Genomic DNA, 23,791 nt, shown 5'->3' with positions numbered 1-23,791 from the left:
ACCAGTGGGTTTGTAGTTCCGGGTCTTACAGTCAGGTAGGAACTATCAAAGGTAGATCCAGGAATTATTCTGATTGCCATTATGGAGTCGGGAACGACTTTTCCCCTGAATGGGCTAATTGGCTTCTGCCTCTTGGTTTTTTTTGCCTTCCTCTGGATCAACAAGGGGGTTGAAATAGGCTAAACTAGATGGACATTGTGTTCATTCAGCCTAACATACTATGTTACTATGTATGTTACTATGTTAGGTCTGTTGAGGACAGTGAGGCCCTGAGGTCTATGTAGACCCGGTGCTGATCCTTGAGGGATCTGGAAGCACGGAGCGGACAGGGGGTAGTTGGCCCCTGGCTCGTCGCCTGTTGGGGCGAAGTCACCTTCCTGGAAGGTATGTGAAAGAAGCGGTATGCGTTACTGTTTCGTTCAAAATGCTGATGCTGTGTGCACTGTGACCTACAGCAGTGCAAAGTGGCATATGATATGCTGGACCGCATGTGTATGCTGATACGTTTGCTAAATAAACGCTGGAGGAACCATTTGGACTTTACCTGGTGTTTCTGGACAGCATTGCGGTGCTGCCACCCCTGGGCAGGGGAAAGTAAGCAAGAGATCCTGGGCAAGTAGCTCGCACTTCCCACAGCATGTACATATGGTACATTAAATAGTGCCACTGAAAAATATAACTTGTCCAGCAAAAAGCAAGCGCTAATATGACTTTCACCTTAAATAGTTTTAAAAGTTCTGATTTTTTTTGAAAGTGGGAAGGAGGGAAAAAAAGAAAAGAATGGCTGCAGTGGGAAGAAGTTAATGAGCTTCTTCCCCGCAGTTTGCATCTAATATCTTGTTGCCATCATCCGTGCCGAGTAAGAGAAGAATTGAAGATGCACGGTGCCGGGTGCCACAATGTCAACAATACACACACTGTGTAGACAGCATCAGTTGTCCCCTCTTGCCACCCATTATAAGAATGCATCAGCGCATGAATTACCGTGTCTGGTCATCCCAACTTCAAAATACCAACAAAAAGCTTCAAAATACCAGCAAATCCACATGGGTACTTTATTAGGCCCCAAAAGCATACACAAAATACAGCAACATTTTGGTTGTTACCAAACTTTTTTTAAGTTTGTTCTACAGTGTTTCCTAAGATTCCATTCACTTCAGTAAGAGCTACAGAAACTGCACTGTGTTAAGTGCTCGGCTCTTTCCATAAGCTCCGGCCAGGAGGACGACAGCCATGGCATTAGTTTCCCTTCTTGTCTCTCCCAAAAGTCAAAATGGGAATATCCTTGTAAAGGGTTGCCTGGGGCTGTTACTATTGATAACCTGTCTCTACAGTGCAGTACTGAGGACAGTTTTTTCCAACAAGCCCTCCCCCCATCCCATACTCAGCCAACTTACAAAAGGATTGAGCATGCTCATCCTCCTCTCCCCAACGTCTGCCATTGGGAAGAATAGAGGTCAGAGTAGGTTGCAGACAGGAAAACGTCCAATACAGCAAGCCAACATCAGAAGTGGAAGGCAGAGTTATAAAACACGCTTATTTATATTTTAAAAGCCATCTTGTGGCCAATTTTCAGAATCATAATGTAAATTTGCAAGTTGGGACAGAAATGGGACATTGAGGACCTCTAGTGTAGGACATTAACTATCCAGATATCCCAATAAAGGTAACCACTTCCTGTCAGTAACTAAAGATAATTAATTTTACCCAACTTGTACAGCACCCATCTAGAGGGACGGCCATTTTGGACTTAATAGGCAACAGATCTGAGAGAAAAACAAGGGTGCAGGTTGGGGGGCACCTGGGAAATAAATAAATAAATAAAATCTTGTTATTTGTATAGCACCAACTCATTCCTCAGCGCTTTCAGATAATTTTCTTTTACCACCCCTTCCCCACGGTGCCATTATGATTTAACATGGCATACTCTGCCTATCCTTCACAGAACTTGGAATGTGGCTGATTCCATGCTTAGTTCAGATCTGTGACTAAACCGGCAGGTGATTCCCGTACCCGTTGCCCCTTCCCCATCCACCTATCTGAGCATCCTTTCCTCCCCACCATTTCTCCCTTTCTTGCTTTCAAGTCTATTTTCTTTATCTCATTTTTCAATTTCCTTCAGACCATTAGATGTCTGGGAGAGACAAGGTCTGGGGATATTGCTAAAAATATTGCACAAGATGTTGAGTAACCCCTCTAGAAGCTTCTATGAGGGGAGATAATATAAGACCCTGCACTTCCTCTTTAGTTCAGAGATCACAGAGATGACAGAACAGATGAGATGAAAAGAGTTCACAGAGAGATCTCAGAAGAGATAAGAGAGTGTGGAGCAGGAGCAGAGGAGAAAGTGATTTATCTATCCCTTCTCCGCTGGTGCAGCGTAGATAATAATTGCAGGGTTATTGCCAGCCTTTGTGTGTAGAGACCAGCATGAGTGAAGCCCACCAGGACTGGACCTGATGTGGACTCCAAGGCTTGGATACGGTACAAGTGCTAGGACAAATTAACACCTTAAGGACCGGACACTTTTTTCAGCGCTACGTAGCCTAAAAAGGAGAAGGCAGAAGCATTGAAAAACTGCTTCTACCTTCTCCTCTGGGTCTTCAGCTGTGTCTGACAGCCGAGGACCCAACCTGCTCCTATTGGCTGGGATTAAGGACCTGTAAATTTACGGTGCGTGGTCCTTAAGCGGTAAAAGTAAATCACTGTGATTAGGCTGTTGGCAGATATATATAGAGAAGTGCCGTGGGCTTGTGAAGAGATACACATGTTGGAGATACTGTGGATTTTACAAGTACTGTGATTGCTGTGGTAAAGATTGGTTGTAACCTGTTACCAAATGTTCTGTAAATTTCCAGTTTCTGTTTTCCCATGTTCCCGGCCTCTGCCTTGTTTTGTCCTGCATTGAACACATGAACCACCACCGTCCGCTAGTTCATTGCTCCCTTGTAGCATAGTGGATGGGAGTCTGAATATTTAGCCACTATCAACCTAAGCTGACATCCCCAACTCCCGCTAGCTATATTTGTCCTACCGTCGCTCTTCTATGGGATCAGGCCACATGGGCAGCCTTCACTCCTCACACACATCATTGACCCATGGGCACCTATAAACCTCTCACAGGTTCATTAATTATCTTTCCTCAGACCACTTTCATAGCTGCTAACTGCTACATTCAAGAAACATCCCACAAGACCGGCCGTTGTGGAGATGTTTTAACCCCGTCGTCTACCTATCGCAGTTTGGCCCCTGTTGCTGATTATCTTACACTTTTCCATTTTTCCCACTTCTAATTAATCAACTCCAAGAACTGATTGATCACAGCTATAGTATCTAATATATCCACCCAACAGGCACCATTGTCACCAGACGATCAGTGGTAGCCCCTTCACTAGTCAGCGGTTTTATGTTATCTAGTGTACCATATATACTCGAGTATTAGCTGACCTGAGTATAAGCCGAGTCAATACGTTTTACCACAAAAAACTCGTAAAACTTATTGATTCGAGTATAAGCCTAGCTATACTTGAGTATATACTAGGTAAAAAAAAATGCAATACTCACCTTCCAGCCGGCGTCTGTGTCCCCGGCGTGATAGTCTCCCTGGCGGTGTGGCAAGCTGCTTGAGAATTCTCCCCGCTGTCATCTCCTTGCACGGCTTTGAATTCTCCCGCCGTCAGCACTGTGTAAGCAGGCACTGTGATGTCATCCACCGAATGGCTGTGAATGACCGAGCACCGGCTGTGATTGGCTGGCACTCGGTTCAATCACAGTGCTTACCTACACAGCGCTGACGGCGGGGGAATTCAAAGCGGAGCAGGGAGATAACAGTGGGGAGAATTCTCAAGCAGCTTGACGCACCGCCGGGGAGACCATCACACCGAGGACACAGACAGAGCCTGGGACGTGAGTATTGTGTTTTTTTTTAACCTCAGTCGAGTATAAGCCAAGGGGGGCTTTTTCAGCATAAAAAAATGTGCTGAAAAACTCGGCTTATACTCTAGTATATATGGTATATATTTTATAAATCTGCGGTTATTTCTGTGACTCTTTGCAGTCTGACTGCAGCATTTATGTGCATTTCTGCAGGTCACCGATCTGGGACTCGAGCTCTAGAACGTTCCTCAGAGCAGAATACGAACTTATCAGAGTGTCCATTCTATCACATGATGTACATCCCTTACCTGCCGCTGTGCCGACTGATGGATAACGGCTCCTTATCACTGCATAATGGTGGTATACAATGACATAGTGATGCTACTGTGCAGGGTTGCTGTAGATGAAGCAGGTGGATGGTTACAAGGCGCAGCAGTGACAACGTCTAGTGTTTTTCGGAAGGTCAAGGTGCTTGAATCTCTCTTATGGCAGACCCGCTCCATCATAGTACAGCATACTTTATTTCCGGACGTTCCCAGCATTCACTATCATCGGACCCTCAGTGCACCGTAGGGCCAGAGTACATCAAATATAACCGTGCAGAATGCGGTACATCACTTTCATCGTAACTTCTTGACATATAGCGCCTCTGTGCATACATGTTAAACATACCTTCACCTACAAGCTCATTTAACATGCCGTCATTTACTAACACAATGCAATATATAAACCTATTGTCACCATCCCTGTATAACACAGTCCCTTATGGGGGGATACTCTCCAGTCCATACCAGTCACACCATCATTATCCATCCACTGTGCACACACTTAGTAACCGGAAACTGGCCTCATATATCTGGCAGCTGTGTCTTTATCCTGGCTTGGATCTATGGTGCTGTCTCCGTTATCTGAGACGGATGCCATGTGAGGGAGACTCCGTCTCCTACCACATGCTGCAGGGTTCTTCGCCGCAGCAATCGTTCTGGCCAGTCCACATCTGGCATTACCTCTTCGGCCCACGGTCATCAAGGCTTTCAGGAGACTCTTGCAAATTATCCTCTATCCACCAGATAGTTGATAACTTGCTGATTGGCAGGTATCTCACAGCTGAGACCTCTACCAATCTTGAGGATGGCTGTCATGTATTCCCATCCTCCCCACTGAGGGGTTTTTGCCACCCCCATAGTGAGCAGACTAAATGTAGCGCTGGTAACAGAAGGACGCTAATGCTCCAATCAGTTTCATTGGGACTGTGAAGACACCCAAGCGCATCGCTCAGGTATTTCCATGAGCCCCATTGAAATGAATGGAGCGCCAACCGCACATGCTCGGCCAACACTTCATTCATTCTGATGTCACCGTAGAGCGAGAAGTTGCCTCCGCCATGACAGGCAGAGAGGGACAAAGGATCGCATTCTTGAGATCATCAGGGGTCTCAGTAAGTTGTCCCCTATTCACAGGATAACTTGTAATCTTGGTCCAACCCATTTCAAACTCCACCTTACTAAGGCTCATCTGCCACTGTAAGCATGTAGCAGTTTCCTGCTAATATTTTTCTCATTGGTGGTTTATACTCTGTACTATACAATAATTTTCCTATTTTTGTAGTGGATCTCTCTTCTCATCTTCTCTTCATGCAATGATGTCTTACTGAGCCTGTGAAAGAGTTGTACACAGCAGCCAATCAGATGAAGCTAAGCTGCAGGAGAACGGGCAGCGCAGCAACCTGAGCCAATGATGAGGGAAGGGGTGTGCCTTCCTGAACCAATGATGAGACAGGGGGCATGGCTGAGACTACCACAGACTGCTGTAGACAAAACACAATGACAGATCATAGCCGTATACTAGTGGAGCTAAAAAGTGGATATGCAGCAAGAGCTGCAGAATTTATAGCACTTGAACATTACCTGTAAATACTGACATACATATCATTTTGTGAGTTTCTGACTGTACAGTCACTTATAAGTAGTATGATATGGACAGTTGAATTTAAGAAAAAGCATTTATTTCTGAGTTTTACAAGATGCAGAATAATCTATGGAAAAAATGCGCCTTTCAATCATCCAATAATAGATTATACAATGGAAACATGAAATACAGAGATGGAGATGGAGATGAACCAGCCGCAGCTGAAGAAAAAATCTGATACTTTTGAAGTTCTTGAACTTGGCAGCTACCAGTAGTAGGGTCTACAATAATCGGTGTCTAAGTCTCCATAAACCTCGACCTCGGCCAGAGTCAGGTACTCTGCGCGTGTTGGGATCACCACGCTGACATAGCGACCCACCATCCCATTACAGCAGAATGACAAGGTGTCAAGACTGGTGACCTTACCGCACCTGCAGGAGAAAAACAGCAAAACCTTGTGATGATCTGCTCATTCCAAAGTATTTCAACATTATCTATATAAGAACTGTAAACATGTTCAACCTCAAGATGTAATTGGATGAAATAGAACTGCAAAATTGGCCAGACTGATCATCTATTAACCCGGCTAATCGTGTGAGCCAAAGTGATGAAAAAATCCCACCAACCACAAACAAAGCGATTTCCCAGGCAGCGCTCGCCGGGATACACTGAGGTCGGAGTGGAAGCGCTGCTCTGACCACTGTCTAGTGGCCAGCACTTGTAATTGCAGGCACAGCTCCCATTGATTTCAGTGACCGCTGTATCTGCAAATTACGAGCGCTGGCCACTAGATAGGGGTCAGAGCAATGCTTCCACATGGACCCTGGAGTATCCCGGCGGGCGCTGCCTAGAAAGCCCCTTTAAGAAAAGACAGGATCTTGTGGAAAAAAAAAAAAACACAGGATGGGCCATTGTGGAGAAAAGTGAGACTAGACACTGTTGAGTAATACAAGACGAGATATTATGATTGTTTTGGTCTCCAAGAGTTTGGCCGTTTTAATGACCACCCATACGTGTTTTCACGTCCTGGGTGTCTGGGCTTTAACTTTACAGGGCTGTGAAAACACATTGGCACTGTAAAATAAAATCCTGGGTTCAGAGAGTTCGACAGCTCCCTGCTGTCAGAGGTAGCCTAAAGTCTCCAGCGATGTCCCTCAATGCAATCTTCCTGCATGGACCTTCCCCGGCTTCTGTGCATGCTCCAGACAGCAAAATAGCTGGCGCATGCGTGGAAGCCGGTGTGGACCCTGGCAATTTCAAACCTCCTTGTTCCCAGCTACCAAAGTTAGCTGAGAGCATGGATCTGTCACCTGGGGCTACGGTAAGTGGCCCCTAGTCACGTGATCACCATTATCTAGTGGATAATGGCGATCATGTAAAAGTAAAAAAAAGTTCAAAAAGTTAGTTTCATCTCCCCTCACTGATGTGATCTGTGAGGGGAGATGAAGCTTCTGACCGAGGCCACAGTGATATCCCTTGATGATTATTTTCATCCTCGGATCTTCACCAGCTTCGGGTTGCGCCCACCATGAAAATAGCAGACACATGCGTAGAAGCCAGGGAAATTCAAAATCCCCTTGCTCCTGACTACCAAAAGGAACCGAGAGCCTGTAGCCATGACCGGAGGGCCTGCTGAGTGGTTCTTGGTCATGTGATCACTGTTATCCAATGGTATGAAAAGGTGGCGATCTAACTTATTTAGGTCACTACCTGGAATATGTAATTTACAAGAAGCCCCGGGAACGCTCGCATTCCTGCAGTTTCAGGAGAAGCTTGTTGAGAGCCTTTTGTTTGAGGCCACCACACCTTAGCAAGCTTATGAAGCCTCGCAGAGCACCACCTTTTACACACCATCCCTGCCACTAAGGTCAAGCAATATCTCCAATACAGCAAGCATGGGAGGAGGAGGGATACCCGGTCTTATTGCCCCATGAGCCCATCCCAACCAGGCCTCTGTAATTACCTCTGTTTTACATTATTACTTTTATCTAAGATTTAGGGAATGCCAAAAGGGAGTGGGGGAAGGACTTTTATAGGGGATATTTTTTTTAAAATTTTATTTCTGCACAAGTGAGCAATGGGGCCTGGAATCTATTCAGTCATTCTCTGAAAGGTAATGGGAGTTCCCTCCATTATCGACTTAGCATGTGTCCTGTAAGCAGATTGGGGCTACCAGCCCCGTTGGAAACAATGGTGATATCGCAGAAAGATAGGACATGCTGCGATGTGCTTGTAGTGGCCCACAGAACACTAGAATCACACTTGTCCTGTCTCACCTGTCTGTATGCCGTCCCTGGATACAGAAGGTGCCGTCTGTGGGGGAGACCCTGTGTTTCCCCTTCTGCTCTAAGCTAGAGTAAGCTGGCCTCTCATTGGCTGACAGTCAGGTTTAACCTTCTGCAATCCACTGTCTGACATCTGAAGACATTCTGATTGAAGGTTGTACAGCTCCGATGTCGGAAGACAACCAGCAGGGTTATCTTACTGTATATTACTGGCCGCTCTGTTGTCAAGGGCCTCTCGAGCATATCCCACACTGCAGTACTGGCTCTAGACAGCAGAAGGCACCATTGTATAATGGCAGAAAGAGAAAGTCCCCTAGGAAACCTTGAATCCAACATTGGATTGCAAAGGGTTAATCTCACTGGTGCAGAGCCCCAAAGGCGGGAAACAAGCATACAAGTCCCTATGTAAGTGGGCGGGTAGTGAGAGAGGTGATAAAAGGAAGTGGCGCAGAGCAGTTAGACTCAACCAGGTGCGTGTGAGGAGAGGTTGCAGTTTCTGTAGTCAGCGAGGAGGAGTGTTCAGCGAGTGATTCCTAGCCAAGGTAGAGTGTGGTGCACAACCCGTGCCTTTGCATTTCTACAGCAGAGTTCCAGAAGACCCTTGCAGAGGTGCATCTTCATCAAACAGTGAGTTACAGCTACCCGGTGAAATCAAAGCCAGGATCAGCACAGAGTCACTAGTCTCTCTGCTTCAGAAAAATACCTTCAGTTAAATCCAACTCAAACCTGTTCATCTAACTTCACAGGGGGGAAAATTGTTTAATAATTTGGTCTTAAGTTACTATTAGAGAGCGTGGAAAATCAGAGAATCATCAAATCAATCTTACTGTATCTTGCCTGTCTTATATTGTATCCTTGTTCCCCAGACAAAGCTCTCCACAGAAAATTGTAACGTTAACCTGTTGTTTACCAGTACCGGAGTGTCTAAATAGAGTGTAGCGTCACCGTGACAACAAAAGACCTCCAGCCATACCAACTGTAAGTGTATTGGGGATGTTATATGTTTCCCACATAACATTGCATCGCAGTGCCATGCAGGAAAACATCAATAATGTGAATGAACCCATTCAAAAGAATGGGTTTCAAAATTGTGCATCTCGCAACGCACAAATCTTGCACAATTTTCACGCCCGTGTAAAGGAGTTATTCTGTTAAAGTGACACATCAGATTTCCAGAATTTGGTCTGGTCATTAAGGCGCAAACAGGCTTGGTCACTAAGGGGTTAAAGTGATTTATTGGAACCAAATATGAACTTACACTTTGTTGTTGTTATCAGGGGAGTTCCCAACCCGAACCTCGGCTTCAATCAGACGTTCCTGACAACAGTCCTTCCTGTTTGTTAGGATAACATTTGATACCCTGTATGTATATTTCAGGTCCACCTTCCACCAGTTAGAGGATGTCCTCTTGGTGTGACTGATAGTCTGACTGTCACCATCTATGGCATATTTGGCAGTTGACGTTGGAACAAGGTCAGAATCCTGGGAGGCTTCTCCATTTCTTGCTATATTTGGGGCTGAGGAAATAGAAAGAGAAAAACTTTTAATTATATGGAGCTAAACCAGGAGAAGACAGAAACGGGGCTTCCCGGGCAGCAAGCCACAGACTCACAAGAAGACGATTACGGTCTTTATTGACAGGATCCAAATTCAGTGACAATGACAACACGTTTCACCCTGAACTAGTGACTTCCTCAGGCAACATTCTGCATCTGTCTTCTCCTACATCATAGCGCCTTTGTGTGAACATGCTGGTTGACACCTACGAGCGCAAGTTTTAATTAAAAACGCTTCACTGTAAGAAAAAAAAAAACATCTCGGCCTAATATTGTGCAGACCTGTGTGAATGTAGCTTGAGAAGGAACAAGGCCTGAGAAATAGAGGTAAAGAGACAATATAAAAAATATATAGCACCATTGCCAGATCAGAAACAAATGGCGCTATACGCTGTATTACTAATTCAATGGAAAAGAATATATATATATATATATATATATATATATACACACTACCGTTCAAAAGTTTGGGGTCACATTGAAATGTCCTTATTTTTGAAGGAAAAGCACTGTACTTTTCAATGAAGATAACTTTAAACTAGTCCTAACTTTAAACAAATGCACTCTATACATTGCTAATGTGGTAAATGACTATTCTAGCTGCAAATGCCTGTTTTTTTGTGCAAAATCTACAAAGGTGAATAGAGGCCCATTTCCAGCAACTATCACTCCAGTGTTCTAATGGTACAATGTGTTTGCTCATTGGCTCAGAAGGCTAATTGATGATTAGAAAACCCTTGTGCAATCATGTTCACACATCTGAAAACAGTCTAGCTCGTTACAGAAGCTACAAAACTGACCTTCCTGTGAGCAGATTGAGTTTCTGGAGCATCACATTTGTGGGGTCAATTAAACGCTCAAAATGGCCAGAAAAAGAGAACTTTCATCTGAAACTCGACAGTCTATTCTTGTTCTTAGAAATGAAGGCTATTCCATGCGAGAAATTGCTAAGAAATTGAAGATTTCCTACAACGGTGTGTACTACTCCCTTCAGAGGACAGCACAAACAGGCTCTAACCAGAGTAGAAAAAGAAGTGGGAGGCCGCGTTGCACAACTAAGCAAGAAGATAAGCACATTAGAGTCTCTAGTTTGAGAAACAGACGCCTCACAGGTACCCAACTGGCATCTTCATTAAATAGTACCCGCAAAACACCAGTGTCAACATCTACAGTGAAGAGGCGGCTGCGGGATTTTGGGCTTCAGGGCAGAGTGGCAAAGAAAAAGCCATATCTGAGACTGGCCAATAAAAGAAAAAGATTAAGATGGGCAAAAGAACACAGACATTGGACAGAGGAAGACTGGAAAAAAGTGTTGTGGACGGATGAATCCAAGTTTGAGGTGTTTGGATCACAAAGTAGAACGTTTGTGAGACGCAGAACAAATGAAAAGATGCTGGAAGAATGCCTGACGCCATCTGTTAAGCATGGTGGAGGTAATGTGATGGTCTGGGGTTGCTTTGGTGCTGGTAAGGTGGGAGATTTGTACAGGGTAAAAGGGATTCTGAATAAGGAAGGCTATCACTCCATTTTGCAATGCCATGCCATACCCAGTGGACAGCGCTTGATTGGAACCAATTTCATCCTACAACAGGACAATGACCCTAAACACACCTCCAAATTGTGCAAGAACTATTTACAGCAGAAGCAGGCAGCTGGTATTCTATCGGTAATGGAGTGGCCAGCGCAGTCACCAGATCTGAACCCCATTGAGCTGTTGTGGGAGCAGCTTGACCGTATGGTACGCCAGAAGTGCCCATCCAACCAATCCAACTTGTGGGAGATGCTTCTAGAAGTGTGGGGTGCAATTTCACAAGCTTACCTCAACAAATTAACAGCTAGAATGTCAAAGGTGTGCAATGCTGTAATTGCTGCAAAAGGAGGATTCTTTGACGAAAGCAAAGTTTGATGTAAAAACAATGTTATTTCAAATACAAATCATTATTTCTAACCTTGTCAATGTCCTGACTCTATTTTCTATTCATTTCACAACGCATGGTGGTGAATAAGTGTGACTTTTCATGGAAAACACAAAATTGTTTCGGTGACCCCAAACTTTTGAACGGTAGTGTATATATATATATATATATATATATATATATTACAAAGAAGGAAAACTGTGACCCTACGGGACATGGAAAGTAACCAGAATGTGTAGAAGATTTGGTGGATTCTGTTTCTACTGTACCTATATGTACTGTTAATAGTGCTTACATAACAGCGTCCTACAGGAAGCACAAGGGGGGCAAGTGCTGCACGCTAGAATTCTGGTGCTGAAAGGTTGCACATTTTGGCAGAATCCCAACTTGCGTAAAAATGTGGATACTTTTCTGCTCTTTCTGCCGGCCTCTTCACTTTTGTGAAAAGTAAGCTGGGCTTATCAGAATGGGGTGGGGCTATCACAGACCAACACATTTATGTATAATCTATGCCAGAAACTGATAAATTATACTAGAAATCTATTGCATCTCCTAGGTGGCTTAGATTTCTGTGCCGGCGCTCATAGGTGACAAGACGCGCCTATAGGAAGAGGTGTGCGTCTACTCATATATTAGTTTCATTATGTGTCAGCAGCAATTGTACCAGGACCAGCTTTGAAAATGCAGGCCTTAATATATTTCCCCCATAGTGAGTACACCTTGGCATTTCCTATATCAGTCGAATGTGGGAGTAGGATGGTCCAAATTTACAAGCAGTTCCTGCCTCTTAATAAATTTGGCGCATCTTTAGCTGCTCATGCACAAATCTGTCTCTATTGTGACCAGACGTGGATTTCAGCCATAAGTTAGGGCATTTTCTTGCATAAATTATAGTAAATTTGTCAACCTTCCGGAGACCCCTCCCGCCATGCCCGCCCCTTTGATCATCACTTTTCAAAAGTGGCAAGAGAAAAGTAAAAGTCACAAGTTTTTGTGCAAATTCAGGGTGTCTCAGAAGTGTGATAGTATTCTATATGAAAACAGTTTGGCAGAAGTTGATCTTATTTTGCGTACAAGCTGATGGGGGTCACCTATTAGGCCATGTCACCAATACAACAGCTATTTTGAATGCCGCCATCTTGGATTTAACTCTAATTTTTTGAATGGGACAGTAGGTGTGTGACATATCAAATTGGCAGAGAATGTCACCAGAAAAATAACGGTGAGCTTCATCTTACCATATCTTAATTTCTTCTCTTCTTAACAATGATTTTTCTTAATTACAGCTAATGTGAATGATGGCTTTATCTCCAGCAGAAAGTGTTGAAATTGTCCTTATGTCAGGTGAACGAAGCACATGGACCATCGACCCAGATTTCAATAAATGCCAACCAACTAGACCTCCCATTACCCGCAGTACAGCTGCCAAGCTGGCAGCCAAAATCCAAAATCTGGACTACAAAAGATTGAACCCTGTGCTGGTAACTGCAGGTGCAGCTGTCACTTATTTAATAGAGACCTGTGCCTGCAATTACCATCGCCGGCCACTACACAAGTGTTGGAGGGATCTGCTTCCGCTCTGTACTCTGTGTGTTTTGCTGATTGGTTGGTGTCCCAAGAGGCTGACCCCTGCTGATCATCTATTGATGACCTTTCCTGAGGATAGGTCATCGATAAACATTGCCTGGAAAAACCACTTATACACAACAAAAGCAATTGGAAGGGCAAATAAACTGCTGCACAGAAAGGTATGTTAACAAATTAAAAATAAAAGCCAAGTTAAACTTTGCTAAATTTGTACATGCCAGAAAACTGGTGTAAATGGTTTGATAAACTGCCCCCATAACAGAGCAGTGCGGCGCCCCAATATAGTAATAACACCATATAGTCAATGAAGGATGCGGTTGCCATCATGTACAGCAGGTTCCCCTTCTGCCCATATATAATCCAGTGTGTGGCACAGATATATTACAGGCGTCGATCTTCTCACCTCCAGGTCTAGGACATCCCAGAGTCAGAGCCAGAGATCCGAGCAGAATCAGAGATGGCAGAAGATTCATCCTGGAGGAAGAAGAGGAACACAGAGATGGAGGAGAATGTTACTGCCATAAATCTCCGTATAATAAGGAGAAACTTAATAACTCATTTGTATTCCTGCTCTGAGTTCTGTCTGATGCTCCAGTCACCACCAGAGCTGCGTGCAATCTTGGACTATTTTAGCACCGCTATCAGCTGGGCTGCTGTTCCCTGCAATATATATGCAGCAGAAGCCTGTAGAGTGTAAGCTCTTCTTCACATGTGGCAGAATTGCTGGACTAATTTCCCACAGCAAGTCCACCCCGTGCAAAAATACCCTAAATGCTACATCAGGGATCAATAGATCATATCTACTTGCCCTGCAGTTATCCTCTTCCCAGCTTGACATAACTAATACCAGTTGTATTCACCTATGCAGCCAGAAATAGCTGATAACAGAGGAAAATAGATTGCACTTACCTATACAACAAATGTAGAGGGTCTGTATGACGGAGCTCCCACAGTAGTCAGCGCCTAATTCCTTCAGAGTGTCCTAATATACAGGCTGTACTCACACCAGAAGGGTCCTGCAGCTTCTGTGCCTAGAGCAGCCTCAATCCTGAGCATTTAAACCTTATTACGCCCCAGCCCCCCCCCCCCCTCTGACCCGCCCACACCTGTAGTTTTCCAGCAAAAATGACATATAATTACTACTTATAAAACTCCTTTATATTATATACCAATGCATCCCATTTCCTTGTAGCTGATACAGCGGTCACAGCAGGGGAAGGAAAGGGACTTGTTATTTGTATATCACCAACTTATTCTACAGCAATTTGTTTATTACCCCCCAGCAAGCTGGGTACCCATTTTACCGACCTTGGAAGGATGGAAGGCTGAGTTATCCTTGAGGCAGCTACCTGAACCACACAGGGATTGAACTTGCAACCTTCAGGTCATGAGTGAGAGCTTAGGACTGCATACTGCTGCCTTAACACTCTGCACCACATGAGCCAAACTGGCAGCTAAAGTCTGGACTACAAAAGAGGCATCCCCACACACACACATATTTAAGGGGTTGTCCAGTCACAGAGACTGTGTAAAATTAGATCCAAATGATTAAAAGCAATAAGATGAAAGGTACTTACCGGTCCTAAGCCTCGGTGATCTAGCACTGTTCCCCTGCGGTTCTCCTGGTTTGTGTTGACAGCAGAAGTCAGCTGACTGCCACCTGCCAATCAGAGGCCACAGCATCAACGCCCATTCTTTTGGCATCAGCACTGACACCCCTCGCCCCATAATGACTGGAATTCGGAAAGGAAATGCTTCTGCCTCTGATTGGCAGGCAGTGGTTACCTGACCGCTGCAGTTAACTCAGACATAGAGCTGTAGCACTGGATCACCGGGCTGAGGATGGGTAAGTACTACTAGTTTTACTGTCTTCATTTATTTGGAAAAAGTTAGTTTGTAACTTTACAACCCATCTAACGCCTCTGTGCGCCAGGGCGTAAATGTCTGCCCTGGATGAGAAATGGGTCCTGAAAATGGGTGTAAATTTACGCCCTATGGATGGCACAGACTCAGAAGCTGAACCCCCACCATCGGCAGCAGGAGCCGGCTGTGACTAACAGCTGGCCTCCAGCTGCAAAAAGCAGAATGTCTTGAGATTGCTCTTATGTCAGGTGAACGAAGTAAATGTGTCATTGCCGCAGAGTTCAATCAAATCAATCCACCCAGACCTCCTATTACACAAATTCCCAGAAACAGGTTCTGGAGCTCATAAACCCAAATCTGGGAGACCAAAAACTAATGCTGATACTTCATAAGTCTTTGTCATGCCACAGGTCCATGGCCAACAAAACCAACAAAACCAAACCTTTTTGGTTAGTTCATTGCTAGTTAGTACTTTTGTCGCTGCTGTAGTTTTCTGACATTTGCTGTGAGTTATTTTCTAATTATCTAGCCAGTGCTCCAAGACTAAAAAATTACGAAGGAGCCATTGGCTCCCAAACTGTAGCCAAGCACTCCCCTATCACATAAACTGTACCAGATGCCCTGTCACATAGACTGTAGCTATATGATTCCTATCCTATAAACTGTAGCCAGGTGCCCCATCACATAAACTATTGTAGTGGCCCAGTACATCCATTCCTAGCCCCCTCCATAAATGTCATGTCTTTCGTAGGTGCGCTGTACAAGTGTCTAGTCATTCCGTTATGTGTATTGCACAGCTGCAGCAAATGGGTTAAGTGTTTGCATGAGCCTGGGAGATGCTTGCAATGTATCAATTTGTCTTGTCATGTGATATAAGTGAGAATATAAATAGGAGTGTCTGAGAGTGGGAAAAAGAGAGATTCTTCTGGGTTCCTGAGAGAGAGTGCCAGTTGCATGAGGGTACCTTCAACCCTCATGTAGTGAAGAATGGAGGAAGAGGAGTGGTTCCTGAGTACCTGTGTGACAGCAACCATGGCTGAGTGAGTTCCCAACAGAGAGAGAGCGTGAGCAAGGGAGAGGGTGCATATGACTGGGCCTAGTGCAGAGGTACGCAGTGATTGTCTTTCCTACGCAGCCGTCCTGAAGTCTGAGATCACCACATAGAGGTACATCCATTTCTTTTCACATCTGGCCATCTTGAAGTCTGGGATCACCAGGTGGAGGTACTCTCAAGTCTGTTTCTTTTTCCTGCACTGCCCATGTTATGTAAATTGTGTCTGTATCCAGAACTTTTGCCTTAGTAAAGTTTTTGCCAGGCGCTGACCGTTCCCAGAGACTGGAGGTACGTTACTTCTGTCTGCGGCTGCATTTATTTACCACCGTGGGTCAAACCGGTGGGTAACAAAATGATGGCGTCACCCGTGGCATCTGCTATCCCTGTTCTCCACTTTATTGGGCATCCCTATCCTAGGGGTGTCCGGGTAAGGCCCAGCGCTGCCCTGGTCAAGGCTATGTGCATCCCTCCGGGAGGGAGCATTGTAAGTGCCTCTGTGACAAGCCAGCAATTTGCCCTCCCAGCTCCTCAATGTATGCCCTGTGTCCTGGGTCACTCTATGGGACGCTGCACTATATCCAGGTACCCCATCAAATAAACTGTAGCCTGGTGCCCCCATCACAAACACTGTAGCCAGGTGCCCCCATCACATAGACCATAGCCAGGTGCCCCGATCAAATAAGCTGTAGTCAGGTGCCCCATCACATAAATCATAGCAAGGTGCCTCCATCACATAAGCTGTAGCCAGGTGCCCCCATCACATAAGCTAGCCTGGTTCCCCCATCACATAAACTGTAGCCAGGTGCACCCATCACACAAACTGTAGCCTAGTGCCCCATCACATAAATCGTAGCCAGGTGCCCCATCACATAAGCTAGCTTGGTGCCCCTATTAAATAAACCATAGCTAGGTGCCCCCATCACATAAGCTGGTCTCAAACAGACAGGACACAGAGGAACACAGCAAAACTGCAGGCAGCTCAGATGTGGATCCTTCAGATCCTGCCGGGCAGCTTGTGGTCAGGGGGCAGGTGAACTGGCAGATGGGGCTAGTGGGCTGTGATCTGCTAGATGCCAAAGAATATTTCTTTCATTATAGCTGTGTGGCAGGCTAATTGTGGTAAGACTGAAAAATTCTTGTCACCATTTTCAAAGTTCTGGGCGCATCTGGAGCCCAATAGTAGATTTTCTATGCATTTTATTCTATTGGTTACTTTCATTGTGTTTAATAACACGTTTTTAAGTTAGTAATATGCATTCTGTATCTGAGTCCTGTCTCTTCATTTTACCAATCTGACTGAGGTATAAAAAGTTGATGAAACGGAGACGGTGACACGTTCAATGAAACCAAATGCTTTTCTAAAACTTTTAGAGGTCCAATAATGAAAGAAAACAAACTGCAATAACAGGATCTGCGAAGAAAACGGACAGCGACACAACCAGGTGCATCTCCTAAAATGACTTATTGTACATAATCCACAATGTCCCCTTTCAGAACATTATTTGCATATTTTCTGAATCGGCTGGTTCCTCTTTATCTGGTTAAGGGATTTTCCCTGTGTGACTTGGAAAATCTCCACATCCTTAATGCCGAGATGTCTTTAATTAATTTCATATAATGCGCCTTATATCTTCCAAGTCTTACATTTTGGCCTCATAGTGCTTTGGCAAGCCATGCTTTTCTTCATTTGGAAAATTCCACTGGGTGACAAACAGTCTTCACAATTTACACATTCCTATTGTGATCCGGAGCAGGAGGTTGGCCATGTGCCGTCATATCAGCGATGGAGCATTTTTTTTTTTTTGGTCTGTATTTCCAACAAACTCTACGATAATGTAGATTTCCAATTCCCCCAAATGGTGATAGTAGTTGGTTTGTCTAAGATTCTCTAGCAAGTTCTTCTTCTCAACTATGTTTTACAGCAATTCCATTGTAAGGGAATCAGGATCCATCCACGTTGTCTCTATTAATCTTCCCTCTGAGAGTGGTGGATGGGTGACACACGGGTGTTATTATGGTGCATCAGTGGAACGACGGAGGCGAGACAGTTTGTGCAGATCAAAACCTTTTACTGAACATCAATAGATATTCTCTGCTCCAAAGGAGGCCACATGAGAGGTATAACGCTACTGCAAAACCGGGGTCTAAGGCCACTCCCACGCAGGAGCAAAAAAAAAAAAGAAAAAAGGAGCAGTGGGCAATAACCACAAAATTATTGTGTAGTTGTGCCTATTATAGTATCTAATAAAGCATCGGTGACCACTGCTACTTTTGTCTTGGTGGAGCACGGGATATATTACCCTACATTGTTTCCTGTTTGGAAGTGGGGAAAACATGGAAGTAAAATAGGGTTGATGTTTAGATTTCTTTTTGCTTTATCTATGCTACCAATCCCATGATGCATCAGCATAAGAGCGCATGAGCAGCTAGAGCCATTGTCATGTCTGTCTGGTTGGCAAATGGGAAGATGGAATGATGCCTCTGATTTTCATCTGGCCAATAGTGTTAAAAAAAAATGGTGAAGGGAGTTCATTGATATATTATTATTATTACCTTCATTTAAAGAGTTAATTAGACCAGATAAAAAAGTACAGTGATAAAGATGATGGCCATTAGAGATGAGCGAGCACCAAAATGCTTGGGTGCTCGTTACTCGGGACGAAATTATCGCGATGCTCGAGGGTTCGTTTCGAGTAACGAACCCCATTGAAGTCAATGGGCGACCCGAGCATTTTTGTATATCGCCGATGCTCGCTAAGGTTTTCATTTGTGAAAATTTGGGCAATTCAAGAAAGTGATGGGAACGACACAGCAACGGATAGGGCAGGCGAGGGGCTACATGTTGGGCTGCATCTCAAGTTCACAGGTCCCACTATTAAGCCACAATAGCGGCAAGAGTGGGCCCCCCCCCCTCCCAACAACTTTTACTTCTGAAAAGCCCTCATTAGCAATGCATACCTTAGCTAAGCACCACACTACCTCCAACAAAGCACAATCACTGCCTGCATGACACTCCGCTGCCACTTCTCCAGGGTTACATGCTGCCCGACCCCCCCCCCGCACGACTCAGTGTTCACAGCGCACACCAAAGTGTCCCTGCACAGCCTTCAGCTGCCCTCATAGCCACACCACCCTCATGTCTATTTATAAGTGCGTCTGCCATGAGGAGGAACCGCAGGCACACACTGCAGAGGGTTGGCACGGCTAGGCAGCGACCCTCTTTAAAAGGGGTGGGGCGATAGCCCACAATGCTGTACAGAAGCAATGAGAAATATAATCCTGTGCCACCGCAATCAGGAGCTGCACACGTGGGCATAGCAATGGGGAACCTATGTGCCACACACTATTCATTCTGTCAAGGTGTCTGCATGCCCCAGTCAGACCGCGTTTTTTTATAAATAGTCACAGGCAGGTACAACTCCGCAATGGGAATTCCGTGTGCATCCACAGCATGGGTGGCTCCCTGGAACCCACCGGCTGTACATAAATGTATCCCATTGCAGTGCCCATCACAGCTGAGGTAACGTCCGATTAAATGCAGGTGGGCTTCGGACCACACTGCATGCCCCAGTCAGACTGGGGTTCTTTAGAAGTGGACACATGCAGTTACAACTCCCTGTGGACCCACAGCATGGGTGGGTGCCAGGAAGCCACCGGCGGTACATAAATATATCCCATTGCATTGCCCATCACGGCTGATGTAACGTCAGCTTTGCAGGTGGGCAAAAAATTGATTGGATTACACTGTAGGCGAGGGCCCCAAAAAATTGGTGTACCAACAGTGCTAATGTACCTCAGAAAAATTGCCCATGCCCAACCAAGAGGGCAGGTGAAACCCATTAATCGCTTTGGTTAATGTGGCTTAATTGGTAACTAGGCCTGGAGGCAGCCCAGTTAAAATAAAAATTGGTTCAGGTGAAAGTTTCAACGCTTTAATGAGCATTGAAACGTATAAAAATTGTTTACAAAAATTATATGACTGAGCCTTGTGGGCCTAAGAAAAATTGCCCGTTCGGCGTGATTACGTGAGGTTTCAGGAGGAGGAGCAGGAGGAGGAGGATGAATAGAATACACAGATTGATGAAGCAAAAAGGTCCCCGTTTTTGATGGTGATAGAGAACGATGCTTCCATCCGCGGGTGCAGCCTACGTATTGCTTAGGTATCGCTGCTGTCCGCTGGTGGAGAAGAGAAGTCTGGGGAAATCCAGGCTTTGTTCATCTTGATGAGTGTAAGCCTGTCGGCACTGTCGGTTGACAGGCGGGTACGCTTATCCATGATGATTCCCCCAGCCGCACTAAACACCCTCTCTGACAAGACGCTAGCCGCAGGACAAGCAAGCACCTCCAGGACATACAGCGCGAGTTCAGGCCACGTGTCCAGCTTCGACACCCAGTAGTTGTAGGGGGTAGAGGCGTCACCGAGGATGGTTGTGCGATCGGCTACGTACTCCCTCACCATCCTTTTACAGTGCTCCCGCCAACTCAGCCTTGACTGGGGAGCGGTGACACAGTCTTGCTGGGGAGCCATAAAGCTGGCAAAGGCCTTGGAGAATGTTCCCCTGCCTGTGCTGTACATGCTGCCTGATCTCTGCGCCTCCCCTGCTACATGGCCCTCGGAACTGCACCTTCTGCCACTAGCGCTGTCGGATGGGAATGTTACCATCAGTTTGTCCGCCAGGGTCCTGTGGTATAGCATCACTCTCGAACCCCTTTCCTCTTCTGGTATGAGAGTGGAAAGGTTCTCCTTATACCGTGGGTCGAGCAGTGTGTACACCCAGTAATCCGTAGTGGCCAGAATGCGTGTAACGCGAGGGTCTCGAGAAAGGCATCCTAACATGAAGTCAGCCATGTGTGCCAGGGTACCTGTACGCAACACGTGGCTGTCCTCACTAGGAAGATCACTTTCAGGATCCTCCTCCTCCTCCTCCTCCGGCCATACACGCTGAAAGGATGACAGGCAAGCAGCATGGGTACCCTCAGCAGTGGGCCAAGCTGTCTCTTCCCCCTCCTCCTCATGCTCTTCCCCTCCTCCTCAACGCGCTGAGATATAGACATGAGGGTGCTCTGACTATCCAGCGACATACTGTCTTCCCCCGCCTCCGTTTCCAAGCGCAAAGCATCTGCCTTTATGCTTTGCAGGGAACTTCTCAAGAGGCATAGCAGAGGAATGGTGACGCTAATGATTGCAGCATCCCCGCTCACCATCTGGGTAGACTCCTCAAAGTTTCCAAGGACCTGGCAGATGTCTGCCAACCAGGCCCACTCTTCTGTAAAGAATTGAGGAGGCTGACTCCCACTACGCCGCCCATGTTGGAGTTGGTATTCCACTATAGCTCTATGCTGCTCATAGAGTCTGGCCAACATGTGGAGCGTAGAGTTCCACCGTGTGGGCACGTCGCACAGCAGTCAGTGCACTGGGCAGATTAAACCGATGTTGCAGGTTCCGCAGGGTGGCAGCGTCCGTCTTGGACTTGCGGAAATGTGCGCTGACCCGGCGCACCTTTCCGAGCAGGTATGACAAGTGTGGGTAGCTTTTCAGAAAGCGCTGAACCACCAAATTAAAGACATGGGCCAGGCATGGCACGTGCGTGAGGCTGCCGAGCTGCAGAGCCGCCACCAGGTTACGGCCGTTGTCACACACGACCATGCCCGGTTGGAGGCTCAGCGGCGAAAGCCAGCGGTCGGTCTGCTCTGTCAGACCCTGCAGCAGTTCGTGGGCCGTGTGCCTCTTCTCTCGTAAGCTGAGTAGTTTCAGCACGGCCTGCTGACACTTGCCCACCGCTGTGCTGCCACGCCGCGCAACACCGACTGCTGGCGACGTGCTGCTGCTGCTGACACATCTTGATTGCGAGACAGAGGTTGCGTTGGAGGAGGAGGAGGAGGAGGAGGGTGGTTTAGTGGAGGAAGCATACACCGCCGCAGATACCAGCACCGAGCTGGGGCCCGCAATTCTGGGGGTGGGTAGGACGTGAGCGGTCCCAGGCTCTGACTCTGTCCCAGCCTCCACTAAATTCACCCAATGTGCCGTCAGGGAGATATAGTGGCCCTGCCCGCCTGTGCTTGTCCACGTGTCCGTTGTTAAGTGGACCTTGGCAGTAACCGCGTTGGTGAGGGCGCGTACAATGTTGCGGGAGACGTGGTCGTGCAGGGCTGGGACGGCACATCAGGAAAAGTAGTGGCGACTGGCAACCGAGTAGCGCGGGGCCGCCGCCGCCATCATGCTTTTGAAAGCCTCCGTTTCCACAAGCCTATACGGCAGCATCTCTAGGCTGATCAATTTGGCTATGTGCACGTTTAACGCTTGAGTGTGCGGGTGCGTTGCGGCGTACTTGCGCTTGCGCTCAAACAGTTGCGCTAGCGACGTCTGGACGCTGCGCTGAGAGACATTGCTGGATGGGGCCGAGGACAGCGGAGGTGAGCGTGTGGGTGCAGGCCGGTAGGCACTCGTGCCTGTGTCCTCAGAGGGGGGTTGGATCTCAGTGGCAGGTTGGGGCACAGGGGGAGAGGCAGTGGTGCAAACCGGAGGCGGTGAACGGCCTTGGTCCCACCTTGTGGGGTGCTTGGCCATCATATGCCTGCGCATGCTGGTGGTGGTGGCTCCCCAGCTCATCTTGGCGCGACAAAGGTTGCACACCACTGTTCGTCGGTCGTCAGGCGTCTCAGTGAAAAACTGCCACACCTTAGAGCACCTTGGCCTCTGCAGGGTGGCATGGCGCGAGGGGGCGCTTTGGGAAACAGTTAGTGGATTATTCGGTCTGGCCCTGCCTCTACCCCTGGCCACCGCACTGGTTCGGCCTGTGCCCACACCTAGACTTGGGCCTCCGCGTCCTCGCCCGCATCCACGTCCTCTAGGCCTACCCCTACCCCTCAGCATGCTGTATTACCAGTAGTGCAGAAACAGAACGCTGTAATTAAATGTGCCGCTTATTGGCCTGTGGTTGGAGGCTGACTTCGCTTACGGAACGCACAGCAGAGGCAGGAAAGAATTTTGCGCAAGCTTGCTGTAACACTTAGCTGGCTGCGTATGAATTAGGACAACTACCCCCAGCAGAGACCCAGTACACTTGTGGACAGGAATACAGCGGTGATGTAAGAGGCAACACAGAGGCAGGAAAGAATTTTGCGCAAGCCTGCTGTAACACTTAGATGGCTGCGTATGAATTAGGACAACTATCCCCAGCAGAGACCCAGTACACTTGTGGACAGGAATACAGCGGTGATATAAGAGGCAACACAGAGGCAGGAAAGAATTTTGCGCAAGCCTGCTGTAACACTTAGCTGGCTGCGTATGAATTAGGACAACTACCCCCAGCAGAGACCCAGTACACTTGTGGACAGGAATACAGCGGTGATGTAAGAGGCAACACAGAGGCAGGAAAGAATTTTGCGCAAGCCTGCTGTAACACTTAGATGGCTGCGTATGAATTAGGACAACTACCCCCAGTAGAGACCCAGTACACTTGTGGACAGGAATACAGCGGTGATGTAAGAGGCAACACAGAGGCAGGAAAGAATTTTGCGCAAGCCTGCTGTAACACTTAGCTGGCTGCGTATGAATTAGGACAACTACCCCCAGCAGAGACCCAGTACACTTGTGGACAGGAATACAGCGGTGATGTAAGAGGCAACACAGAGGCAGGAAAGAATTTTGCGCAAGCCTGCTGTAACACTTAGCTGGCTGCGTATGAATTAGGACAACTACCCCCAGCAGAGACCCAGTACACTTGTGGACAGGAATACAGCGGT

The 23,791-nt window shown here is 46.6% G+C and overlaps 1 protein-coding gene across 1 annotated transcript; it reads right to left on the bottom strand.

Annotated features, from left to right (window-relative positions):
- Positions 1-5,893: 5,893 nt before the first annotated feature.
- Positions 5,894-14,146, bottom strand: LOC136578523 (pentraxin fusion protein-like). Its single transcript, XM_066578650.1, has 4 exons — positions 14,038-14,146; positions 13,532-13,602; positions 9,328-9,586; positions 5,894-6,215 (listed from the first exon to the last, which is right to left on the bottom strand). Exons 2-4 carry the CDS (start codon positions 13,599-13,601, stop codon positions 6,050-6,052), a joined length of 495 nt encoding a protein of 164 aa, XP_066434747.1. The 5' UTR covers position 13,602; positions 14,038-14,146; the 3' UTR covers positions 5,894-6,049.
- Positions 14,147-23,791: the final 9,645 nt, after the last annotated feature.

Source organism: Eleutherodactylus coqui, chromosome 9 (genome assembly GCF_035609145.1).
Source record: "Eleutherodactylus coqui strain aEleCoq1 chromosome 9, aEleCoq1.hap1, whole genome shotgun sequence".
In the NCBI taxonomy this organism is placed as follows: domain Eukaryota; kingdom Metazoa; phylum Chordata; class Amphibia; order Anura; family Eleutherodactylidae; genus Eleutherodactylus; species Eleutherodactylus coqui.
The sequence above is the reverse complement of the archived record's forward strand: the minus strand, read 5'-3'. Positions and strand labels throughout refer to the sequence as shown.

Bases quoted from the DNA above. Each gene is read 5' to 3' on its own strand.
- LOC136578523 (XM_066578650.1), bottom strand. From the start codon at position 13,601: ATGAATCTTCTGCCATCTCTGATTCTGCTCGGATCTCTGGCTCTGACT. The intron at 9,587-13,531 runs GTGAGAAGATCG...CTATTTCCTCAG, and splicing joins GGGATGTCCTAGACCTGGAG to CCCCAAATATAGCAAGAAAT. The intron at 6,216-9,327 runs GTAAGTTCATAT...TTTCTCCTGCAG, and splicing joins CCTGATAACAACAACAAAGT to GTGCGGTAAGGTCACCAGTC.